Source organism: Delphinapterus leucas, chromosome 19 (assembly GCF_059928025.1).
Source record: "Delphinapterus leucas isolate spDelLeu-1000000601 "Yukka" chromosome 19, BTC_Dleu_Yukka2, whole genome shotgun sequence".
Lineage (NCBI taxonomy): Eukaryota > Metazoa > Chordata > Mammalia > Artiodactyla > Monodontidae > Delphinapterus > Delphinapterus leucas.
Window position 1 is genome coordinate 41581881 of NC_143147.1, and position 12145 is coordinate 41594025.

General features: G+C 38.9%; 2 protein-coding genes across 7 annotated transcripts in view; one reads left to right on the plus strand and one right to left on the minus strand.

Moving 5' to 3' along the window:
• Positions 1-12102, plus strand: part of RPS6KB1 (ribosomal protein S6 kinase B1) — a 37097-nt gene extending 24995 nt beyond the window's left edge. For 4 of the 6 annotated variants that reach the window (XM_022552738.2, XM_022552739.2, XM_089900948.1 and 1 more), the window contains 8 exons: positions 784-874; positions 1058-1148; positions 1664-1771; positions 2073-2135; positions 2327-2404; positions 5750-5857; positions 8963-9075; positions 10002-12102. In XM_022552738.2, the coding sequence (XP_022408446.1) occupies positions 784-874; positions 1058-1148; positions 1664-1771; positions 2073-2135; positions 2327-2404; positions 5750-5857; positions 8963-9075; positions 10002-10239 (890 nt within the window). In that variant the 3' untranslated portion in view covers positions 10240-12102. Of the gene's footprint in view, positions 1-783; positions 875-1057; positions 1149-1663; positions 1772-2072; positions 2136-2326; positions 2405-5749; positions 5858-8516; positions 8710-8962; positions 9076-10001 lie in introns of those variants that run through there. The other 2 variants (XM_089900950.1, XM_022552740.3) reach the window with 2 other exon arrangements.
• RNFT1 (ring finger protein, transmembrane 1) overlaps positions 1-12145 on the minus strand; it is a 34871-nt gene that overhangs the window by 7346 nt on the left and 15380 nt on the right. The window lies entirely within an intron of this gene.

Genomic DNA, 12145 nt, shown 5'->3' on the forward strand with positions numbered 1-12145 from the left:
GTCACAGTTCATGGTGATAAAAGCTATGTTTGAAGTACAGTGTCACACCTTTGTTTAACATGCAGAAGATCTTTTTTATGGTCTGTGTACGTAATCCAGACTTCATCAAGTTTTCCCAGGACTTACTTGCTCAGGATGGTAAAGGATTCTTGGTATAGGTAAAGCTAGAGCCTTAGACAAGCTGTTTTTCACCTTTTTCTCATCTTTCTTTTACCTTTACTAGATAGATTATATCATTGGCAAAGATAATTTTTTTTAGTTTGGCTGCTTTGGGTGTTCGTTGCTGCGCACGGTCTTTATCTAGTTGCAGCAAGCGGGGGCTACCCTTCGTTGCGGTGTGCGGGCTTCTCATCGCGGTGGCTTCTATTGTTGCGGAGCATGGGCTCTAGGCACATGGGCTTCAGTAGTTGTGGCATGCGGGCTCAGTAGTTGTGGCTCGTGGGCTCTAGAGCACAGGCTCAGTAGTCATGGTGCACGGGCTTAGTTGCTCCGCAGCATGTGGGATCTTCCCGGACCAGGGCTTGAACCCATGTCTCCTGCATTGGCAGGCGGATTCTTAACCACTGGCCACCAGGGAAGTCCCGGCAAAGATAATTTTGCCCTACCCTTAAAGGGTTATTTAGCATCCCATTTATGGATGGAACCTTGCTAGTTCTTGATGTCTCAAAAAATAAATTTAAGGCAGAAAAAGTAAAATGGAAGGATAGGTTATTGTCTTGTATGATACATTCAAATATTGCACATAGAATTCTCAGAATAACCATCTATAATCTTTCATTGTAGGTCATGTGAAACTAACAGATTTTGGACTATGCAAAGAATCTATTCATGATGGAACAGTCACACACACATTTTGTGGAACAATAGAATACATGTGAGCTGCATGTTCAAAGAAATATTACTGGTTTGGGAATAATAGCTAACTTTTACCTGGTTTAAATAATAGTGTGCTAAATTTTCTGTAGCAACACTTGGTTCTGTATATTGTTTTAAAAATTTTAATTCAGATGATAGGCAAATAGTGAATGTTTTAGGCATATTATTTTTCTCCTTGTAGGGCCCCTGAAATCTTGATGAGAAGTGGCCACAATCGTGCTGTGGATTGGTGGAGTCTGGGAGCATTAATGTATGACATGCTGACTGGAGCAGTAGGTGCACAGTTAAAAGTTGCATGTGTTATGGTCTGTGCTGAGCAGTTATTAAGTCATTACAGCAAGAGATCTTTTCTGTGCTTTTTGAAAATGTTACTAATTAAGTTATTTTAAAAAAATCTAACACTACTGATGCTTCATTAGTAGTATTATGGGCCTCTGTACTTTTATAAATATTTTCATTTAGATGATCTATGTCATGGCCTGTGGTCCTGTGAAACAGAGGTAAAACAGATACTGCCCTTATTTTAGAAATGGAGAAAGTGAAGCATAAAATCAAATGGCTCACCCATTATCACACCAAGTTAATGGTGGCAACCCAGTTGCTTCCAGGACGTTGCTATTTTCTCTGTGCCATTGCTCAAAAACTACAGGTCTTTAGCAGTCATCCCATATCACAACATACATTTCTGATCTCTATGCGTAACTGACTAATTCAGGAAATGAATAATTCTGTTATTTAAAATTTGATTTTTTCTATGCTGATTTTTCTCACTCTCTTCTACTCTTAGCCCCCGTTCACTGGGGAGAATAGAAAGAAAACAATTGACAAAATCCTCAAATGTAAACTCAATTTGCCTCCCTACCTCACACAAGAAGCCAGAGATCTGCTTAAAAAGGTAGGGTTCTAAAATAGGCACTCAAACCATAAGCTTCAACTACTAGGATTTAAATAGATAGAACTGAATATACATTTTGACTACAGAATCATACACAGGTGTTGACAAAAAAGCCTACAGTTTTTGCAGGCAAAGGACAAATTTGTTTGTTTAAAGATTTTCTTTTTATTCCCAAACGATATTTAGAAGTAATTAATAAATCGTACATTTGCAAGGCAAAATAGACATGCAAATTCTATAAAGAAAAATAATCAATTTGACTAGGTAAGGTTCATCAGTGTGTTTCTTTTCCTCCCTAAAGCTGCTGAAAAGAAATGCTGCTTCTCGTCTTGGAGCTGGTCCTGGGGACGCTGGAGAAGTTCAAGTAGGGATTGGCATGTTTGGTGGTTTGTGGGGAAGATAATGCTATTTTATGTATTTGTGGAGGTTATATGTAGTTGCTTATAAGTATAGCTTATTTTGTGATTGGTAACTTCAAATAGGCTGATTAGTCAGTCCAGTGAAGTCTGTTCCCCTTAACCTTTCTTCCTGCTCTTTTGTTTTGTTCTTCCCCAGGCTCATCCATTCTTCAGACATATTAACTGGGAAGAACTGCTGGCTCGGAAGGTAGAGCCCCCCTTTAAACCTCTGTTGGTATGTATTCATGAAAGCATATAATCTGAGGGACCTGGTACTTTTTTACAATAAGAAAATATCGGACCATTCAGAAACATTTTATATTTATTAATAGTTCAAAAACTTTGGTCTATCCTCTCTTCAGAATCTTTATTCTGTGCAGTTTTTTTTTTTAATTAATTTATTTGGTTGCACCGGGTCTTAGTTGCAGGAGGCGGGCTCCTTAGTTGCGGCAGGCATCTCCTTAGTTGTGGCATGAGAACTCTTAGTGGGGGCATGCATGTGGGATCTAGTTCCCTGACCAGGGATCAAACCCAGGTCCCCTGCATTGGGAGTGCAGAGTCCTACCCACTGCCACCAGGGAAGTCTCTCTGTGCAGTCTTTTCAGGAACTACTGCCAGCAGCAATTGATGGCTATATTAACTAGTTTAAAGTTGGTTGCCTAAGATGATTAAATATCTCAAGTACTTAGGACTTTTGTGTTTATTTGCTTTGTTTTGTTTTGCTTAACCCAACCCTATTTTGAATTTGCTTTTCTGTAACAAAGTATCACAAACTAGGTGGCTTAAACAGAAATTTATTATGTCACAGTTCTAGAGGCTAGAAGTTCGGGATCAAGGTGTTGGCAGGGTTGGTTACTTTTGAAGGCTCTGAGAGACTGTTTCATGCCTTTCCCCTAGCTTTTGGTGGTTTGCTGGCAATCTTTGGCATTCCTTGGCTTGTAGGAACATCATCCTATCTCTGCCTTCATGTTCATGTGGCATTCTCCTTGTGTGTAGATCTGTGTCCACATTTTCCCTTTTTTGTAAGGACACCAGTCATATTGGGTTAGGATCCCTCCCTACTCCAGTATGACCTTATCTTAACTAATTACATCTGTAATGGCCTTCATTCCAAACAAGGTCACATTCTGAGGTACTGGGGGTTAGAACTTCATCATATGACTGTTGGAGGGACATACTTCAAACCATAATATGCTTATGAGTAAATGAGTTAGCGTATTAGTTCTTGTCTTTTTCCCATCTCAAAATTTGAGAAAAGGTAGTTTCTTTTTCTATTTCTTGAGATGATGGTGGAGGAGAAGGAGTAGGATAATGATGATGATGATTTGGTCCTGGAGCACAAGGTGACTTGCTTTAAAATTTCAATATATATAACTGTAAGGATAATTAACCCTCATATACCAACTATCCAGCTTCAAACATTATTAAGTCATCTTGTTTAAATGTAAACATAACCACCGTGCTATCATCACAACTAAAAAGCTGACAGTTTCCCCAATTGTTTCTTTTTTTTCCTGTTGGTTTGTTTCAGTAAGGATTCAATCAAGACCTATATAGTTTGGTTACTGTGTCTCTTAGGTCTCTCCATCTATAGATATCCCCTCTCAATTCCTCCTTTGAGGACTTATTGAAGAAACTGGACCGTTTGTCCTGTAGGGGTCCTCACATTGATTTTGCTGATTTTAACCCCATGTTGTCCTCAGCCATGTTCATCTGTTCCTTGTATTTCTGGAAACTGGTAGTTTAGGTTTAGTTTAGATCTGATTCAGATTAAACTTTTGGTACTATATATTTCGATCAGAAGATATAATATGTACTTACATTTAAAAAAAAAATGTTAGTGGGGGCTTCCCTGGTGGCGCAGTGGTTAAGAGTCCGCCTGCCGATGCAGGGGACATGGGTTCGTGCCCCGGTCCGGGAAGATCCCACATGCTGCGGAGCAGCTGGGCCCGTGAGCCATGGCCGCTGAGCCTGCGCGTCCGGAGCCTGTGCTCCGCAACAGGAGAGGCCACAACATTTAGATGATCTATGTCATGGCATAGTACCTCTCACAACATGGTACGCAGGTGAGAGGCCTGTGTACCGCCAAAAAAAGAAAAAAAAAAAAAGTTAGTGGTCATTGATTATTGCCTATATCAGTGGTTCTCAGCCAGGGTTGATTTGGCAATGTCAGAGACAAGTTGTCACAACTTAGGGAGGAGTGCCACTGGTACTTAGGGGATAGAGGCCAGAAATGCTGCTAAACATCCTATAATGCACAGGACAACATCCTACAACAAGAATCATCAGGCCCAAAATGTCAGTAGAGCCAAGGTTGAGAATCTATAGCGTAGTTCCAAGATTTCATTAGGGGTTTGCAAAATTGTCTTACTCTAATATTGTTATTCATTCTTTATTTATTAGGTGGAATTGTTCTGTAAAAAGATACTCTTGTATCAGTTGTTTGGTTACCTGAGGTGCAGTTTATACAGGAAAGGCAGGATAAATGTTTCTTTCCCAGTTTGCAAAATAATGAATTAGTTCCCTAACTTCCAAAATTGGCCAATGAATTGTGTGATTTTTTTTTTTAGTATAATTATGAACTCATGCTGTTTAACATATTTGTGTTTCAATTCATTGCAGTTATTTTTATTGATGTTCAGTTTTTCCCATCTTTAGACACTGGGTGCTTCTTTGTGTAGGTTCTTGAGTTGTTTTTTTTGGGCCGCGCAGCATGCGGGATCTTAGTTCCCCGACTGGGGATGGAACCTGTGCCCCCTGCAGTGGAAGCATGGAGTCTTAACTGGACTGCCAGGGAAGTCTCGGTTGCTGGGTTCTTTTGACACAACCACATGGTCTGATGTTGTAACAGAGAGAAGAAATTAAAGAAACAGATCTGGTGGTTAGATCTGGGTGATAATATTCCTCCACAAGAAAATATACTCATGCAGAGTAGAATATTACTTTTGCTCCTTGAGAAATTTAAAGGAATGAAATAAGGTATGGGAAGAAACTTCAGCTAGAGCATATTATGTGCTTTGTGTTTAAACTCTGCTTCAAGTTTATTACAAATTTGCCAACTGTGCAAATTGTCTCTAAAAAGGGATTTTGCCAGTGGGCTAGCCACACTGAAGCTTTGTGAGAAGGGAAGATATTCAGATTTTTTTTTTTTTTTTTTTTTTGCGGTACGCGGGCCTCTCACTGTTGTGGCCTCTCCTGCTGCGGAGCACAGGCTCCGGATGCGCAGGCTCAGTGGCCATGGCTCACGGGCCCAGCCACTCCGCGGCACGTGGGATCTTCCCGGACCGGGGCACGAACCCATGTCCCCTGCATCGGCAGGCGGACTCTCAACCACTGCGCCACCAGAGAAGCCCCAGATTTTTAATAGGAATGATAACTGTGTACTAAAGATATAGTTTGACCTTTTCACCTGTACTTATTTTTCAATCTGTGCCTGCTAAGGCTATTTTGCTACTTTATTACAGTCAAACCCTGAGAAAAGAGGTCTATCTAGAGCCTTCTCTAATGTATGTAATGCATTTGATTGATATGTATAATGTAGTCTGTTCACCATTTTCTAATCATTTTGTTTTTTATAAAGCAATCTGAAGAGGATGTGAGTCAGTTTGATTCAAAGTTTACACGTCAGACACCTGTTGACAGCCCAGATGACTCAACTCTCAGTGAAAGTGCCAACCAGGTCTTTCTGGTGAGTGAAAGAATTTCTGATGTACCCATGGGAAATTTAAGTATGAGGATGGGCCCTTTTCAGTAAGAAACACCCTTTTTAGTAAGAAAATTTCAGTTTGCTTGCTTTATAGTTCATGTAGATAACCTGAGGTGCTTTTTCTTTAAAAGTTATCCCCTTATAACTTGTTGATAAGTTAGAAAATTCATTTTCATAATCCAGCATTCCATTTTAGCAATTAGAGTCAGAGTATATGATTCCTTTTTTTGAATAGCCCACTGACTTAAAATGTTTGGCTCAGCATCTTAACTGAAACCCACACAGTCATAGCAGTAGGAGAAGAAGAGCTCATAGTAACTATTTTATTCCTGAAACAGCTAAAGATTTTTGTCTGTAGGGGATTTTTAACCTGTTGATTGTGAATATTTGACATCAAAATATATTGGTTCATATGTGATTGTAAGCAGATTAATCCTAAGGAGGAGGCATCTGTATTGATTTATACCTTGTCTCCTCGGATAGAAAAACAAAATTTTAGATTTTGATTAACAGAAATGATAGGTTTATATCTGATGACCATCATTGCATATTATTTGCCTAGTGCTTATTTTATTACTATAATTACATGTCATGTGAATATCTACCCGATTTTGTATCATTTGTTTCCTTTGTCATTATCCTTTGTCATTTCTTTTTGGATTATCCCTAGGGAGAATAGAATATGGGGAAAGTAATCATCTGGAAGTTTTTTTTTCTTCCTTATTTGTTTCTGAGTTCACTGGATTTGTTGCTAACTTAATTTTCAAACTTTTTTTTAAAATAATGCTCTCAGTAAAACAAAAAGTAATAATAATAATGCTCTCAGTATAACACACCACAGTAGTGTTGTATCTTTGGGGGTGGAGGGTCAGTTCTAAAGTTAGCATGGAATACAAAAATTGTGTATGGGCAAAATAACACTTTAAGTCACCATAGTACAGTATGCTTTTCAGTAAACAACACTGAATAGTAATAATTCTATAAATGTATGATTATATGGTGATATAAGAATATACATGCAAAATATAATTTTATAGCATTTTAATTACATAAGAGGGAAAGATGAATGCATGTTATTAAATTTATGTCAGCATGATGCAAAGTTACTGTATCCCCCTTAGTACAATCTCTTATCAGTTAGGGAAGTAGGCATGATTCATTTTAATTGTGTCATTGCTTTCTTTTTTTCTTTCATGATGTGGAATTTTGTTTTCTACTGATGTGGAATTTATACCTTTGATTTAACATACAGACCTTTTCTTCAACTGGGCATTATAGAGTTTTAGCTAGTTTGACAATTGTTTTCCCCCATAAAAAAAAAAAGTCTAGAAACACCTTACTACAAAGAAATCCAAAGTTGTGGTGGCAAAAGTTATGTATCTAAGCTTTCATTCCAGTTAAAGTATTGCTGATCTTTTTATTTGTTTATTTGTTTATGGCTGTGTTGGGTCTTAGTTGCGGTATCTTTGTTGAGGCATGCAGGATCTTTCATTGTGGCATCCAGGCTCTTCGTTGTGTCATGCAGGCTTTTCTCTAGCTGTGGCGTGCGGGTTTTCTCTTCTCTAGTTGTGGTGCGCGGGTTCCAGGGCACTTGGGCTCTGTAGTTGTGGCGCGTGGGTTCCAGAGTGCAAGGGCTCTGTAGTTGAGGCGCACAAGCTCAGTAGTTATGGCACGCAGGCTTAGTTGCCCAACAGCATGTGGGATCTTAGTTCCCTGACCAGGGGTTGAACCCTTATCCCCTGCATTGGAAGGCAGATTCTTTACCACTGGACCACCAGGGAAATCCGTGTTGAGCTTTTCTTAATTACTTAAATTGGCTAACTAATGAATACAAGAACAACTCATTTGTTAGGTTGTAGCCAGAATTCTGTACACAACGTGTATCTGTTTTAAGCGAGCACTAAAATTAATTTAAAATAGTAACAGCCCACTTATCTGGAGATTGTGGCTGTAGTAACTTCAGTTCAATTAATATTTCAATTCCTATTAGAATTCAAGGAAATTCAAAGATGATTAAGGCACAGTCTGGTCCTCTTGGTAGTTATAGCTTTAGCCCACAAGAACATGCGGGGAAACGGCCTTCGTAGTCCACATGTAGCTGTCACAACAAAGCATATGCTCTACAGAATTGCACCTTACTCTTTAGGACTTCACCCAGAGCCTTACTGAGTCTTTTTATTATAACTCAAATGCCTACTCATAAGTGACAAGAATAAATAGAAGGGAAGATAGGTATAAGATTAACTGTTAAAGGGATGAACATGAACAGCAAGATAAATGATAGCTGGTAGCCTAATAGCAAGGTCCAAGAAAGAACTAAAGCTAACAAAATTGCATTAGTGTCTGTTGAAATTAAGTTTTCACAATGCTGACCCTTATTCATCAGGAAAATCTGAATCTATCCATTCATTGGTATAAAACCAGAAAGATCACATGTGCCAAGTTAGAGAATTCTGTTTTTACTTTGGCCTAATAATGAGAAACTGTTTGGGGGTGATAATCTTAGTTGCTTATATGCATGTGGCTAGGAACACTAGAATTTTCTTTGCATTTATCTTTGTATTTAACATCTTTTTTTTTTTTTTTTTTTTGCGGTACGCGGGCCTCTCACTCTTGTGGCCTCTCCCATTGCGGAGCACAGGCTCCGGATGCCCAGGCTCAGTGGCCATGGCTCATGGGCCCAGCCGTTCCGCGGCATGTGGGATCTTCCCGGACCAGGGCACGAACCCGTGTCCCCTGCATCGGCAGCTGGACTCTGAACCACTGCGCCACCAGGGAAGCCCTGTATTTCACATCTTAATGTAGAGCCTACATTTTCCTGTTTTGTTCTCCTCCTTTCAGTAGAGTGAAATTTTGTTTGCTGGCATATGCGGCTCAATAGAATTCTGCTCTCTGGAGGTCTGTGCCACAAGAAATGACCGGAAAGAAGGTAACGGGTGTGAAATGAGATTGAGGAGACTGGATAGTATCTACATTGGTGATTTTAGGTGTACATCATTGTCTTGGTGTGTCAGAGATTGAACCACCACATTTTCTTGATGTACATGACAGAATCCTATTCTGTAGTCCACTGTTACTGTCTTTCAGGGTTTTACATATGTGGCTCCATCTGTACTTGAAAGCGTGAAAGAAAAGTTTTCCTTTGAACCAAAAATCCGGTCACCTCGAAGATTTATTGGCAGCCCACGAACACCTGTCAGGTATTCAGACTTTGTTATTCTTTTTTTTAACCTGGAAGAGCATTGCTTAAGAAATTTATGCCAAGTTACATAAATGGAAGATCTGTCATTCTCTTTGACATAAGCACAGCATCTACACCTTCTAATATTGCAAGTGACTAGTCTGTGACTAATCAATGATAATATGCTATATAGTTTACCTCCCCTCCTGAAAATAAGCCGTTGCACTGGAAAGTGTACTCTTTAACCATTCATTCAACATTTATTGTGTACCAGGGGTTGTGCTACATTCTGGGGACACATGATTAAGACAGGAATTGTCCTTGTCCTGATGAAGCTTACAATTTAGTGAGGGAGAGTCAAAACAAACAAAGAAGGAAATAAAATATGTAATTACAAGTAGCGCCAAATGCTATGCGAAAAAAAATAGAGTGTGGTACTAGAATGCAAAAAATAACAAGGGGACTCCTATTCATGGAGAAATAGCTAGCCATACAAAATACAGAAGTACAAGGATGTTACAGGCAGAAGAACAGCTCATGCAGAAGCCCTAAGGGAGGAAAAAACTTGGCCTTTTTCTTAGAAGCGAAAGGCAGGTCAACATTCCTGAAGTGTGGTGAGCGAGGAAGAGAATGGCAAAGGTTTGGAGAAATATTCTAAATGCAATGAGCAGCCGTTTTAAGTGGGGGAGAAAATGATTTTTTTAAAAAAGTAAGTATCATTGACGGTTTTATGAGGGCAAGTAGAGAGGTAAAAGAGACCAGTTAGGAAACTAGCAATTAGTCTAGGGGAGAAATGGCTCAACTTCTGCTTTTGTACTAATCCACACAAAAATGAAATTAAATGAAAAAAAAAGGTCACATTACCCCACTCCCTTTAAATGTAAGGGAAATGTTCCTTGTTGAGATGGTACTTGAGACGAATGATAGCTCTTCCTTGTCTTAAAGCCCTGTCAAATTTTCTCCTGGGGATTTCTGGGGAAGAGGTGCTTCAGCCAGCACGGCAAATCCTCAGGCGCCTGTGGAGTACCCAATGGAAACAAGTGGAATAGAGCAGATGGATGTGACGACGAGTGGGGAAGCTTCAGCACCACTTCCAATACGACAGCCGAACTCCGGGCCATACAAAAAACAAGCTTTTCCCATGATCTCCAAACGACCAGAACACCTGCGTATGAATCTATGACAGAGCAATGCTTTTAATGAATTTAAGGCAAAAAAGGTGGGGAGGGGATGTGTGAGCATCCCGCAGGGTGAAACAAGAAGACTCAAAATGACAGTCTCGAAGAGTCAGTGTCATTACGTAGAACACATTGGACAGAGGAAAAATAAACATGGATTTTAAAAAATCAATCAATGGTGCAAAAAAACTTAAGTGAAAATAGTACTGCGGAACTCTTAGGCACATCAATTAACTGATTCCTAGCAACATCGTCTCAACCTATCAAGGATTTCATGATGATGGCTCGAAACTGACAGTATTAAGGGTAGGATGTTGCTTCTGAATCACTGTTGAGTTCTGATTGTGTCGAAGAGGGGTTATCCTTTCATTAGGCAAAGTATGAGTTTGCCTGTAATACTTGCAACTAAGGACAAATTAGCATGCAAGCTTGGTCAAACTTTCCAGCAACATGGAATCAAAGACGAAAGAAACTTAACAATTGATGTTTTACGTGCAAACAACCTGAATCTTTTTTTATATAAATATATATTTTTCAAATAGATTTTTGATTCAGCTCATTATGGAAAACATCCCAAACTTTAAAATGCGAAATTATTGGTGTGAAGAAAGCCAGACAACTTCTGTTTCTTCTCTTGGTGAAATAATAAAAATGCAAATGAATCATTGTTAACCACAGCTGTGGCTCGTTTGAGGGATTGGGGTGGACTTGGGGTTTATTTTCAGTAACCCAGCTGCAATACCTGTCTGTAATACTAGAAAAAAAAAATCTATTTAATCATTTCTACTTGCAGTACTATTATGTGCTAAGCTTAACTGGAAGCCTTGGAATGGGCATAAGTTGTATGTCCTACATTTCATCCTTATCCTGGGCCTGCATTGCACTGGAAAAATATCGCCACCTTATACCAGTATTTGGTTCAAGACGTCAAATGTGTTCAGCCTATGGCTGAAGAAGGACAGAAGAGAGGATAAAATGCATATCGAGGGCGGCAAAGTGAGAGAGAGAGGAGGGAGATCCAGGGGAAGAGGGTGTTGCCACGGTCTACCCTCTATGTATAATCTCTTTACAGCAAATTGGTAAGGTTTTAAGTTTTACTTCTTTTTACTGTTTTTGGTGTCTGCCTTCCTTACATTTTTTCCTCAACGGTTTTAAAAGGAAAAAAGGTATTTTTTTTTCCTATATTGGGGCTACATTTTTTGATTGTAAAAGTATTTGATGGCCTTTTGATGAATGTCTTCCACAGTGAATAAGAAAACTCAGTGGCTTAATTTAGGAAACATGTTAACAAGACACTGTGTTTTTGAAAATTGTAATGAAGTCTACATAAGTGATTTACAGGTACAAAGAATAAAAATAAAGGTAACTTTACCTTTCTTAAATACTTCTGCCTTAAAGAGAGCGTTTCCATGACTTTTAGCTGGTGAAAGGGTTTAATATCTGCAGAGCTTTATAAAAATATTATTTCAGTGCATACTGGTATAATAGATGATCATGCAGTTGCAGTTGAGTCTTACCACCTTTTTGTTTGTCTTTTATAATGTCTTCAGTCTGAGTGTGCAAAGTCAATTTGTAATATTTTGCAACCCTATGATTTTTTTTAAATAGATGCTGCTTGCTATGTTCTCCAAACCTTTTTGAGCCATAGGATCCAAGCCATACAATTATTTATGCATGTTGAATTCAGTCAGAAAAAGCTTTGCTTATTTAAATGGCGGTTCGAGTGAGATAAGATGAAATCCTATGACATTAAGCAAAAATAGAACCATGAAAAATGATTGGAAATATACCTTTTCAAGTGTGGCAATAAATGAAACAATTGATAACAGCTCATCTTCGGACAGAAAGCCGTTTTTTTTTTTTTTAAATCACTCCCTCTAGACCTCCTCTTCCCTTATTGCAGCAGTCTAC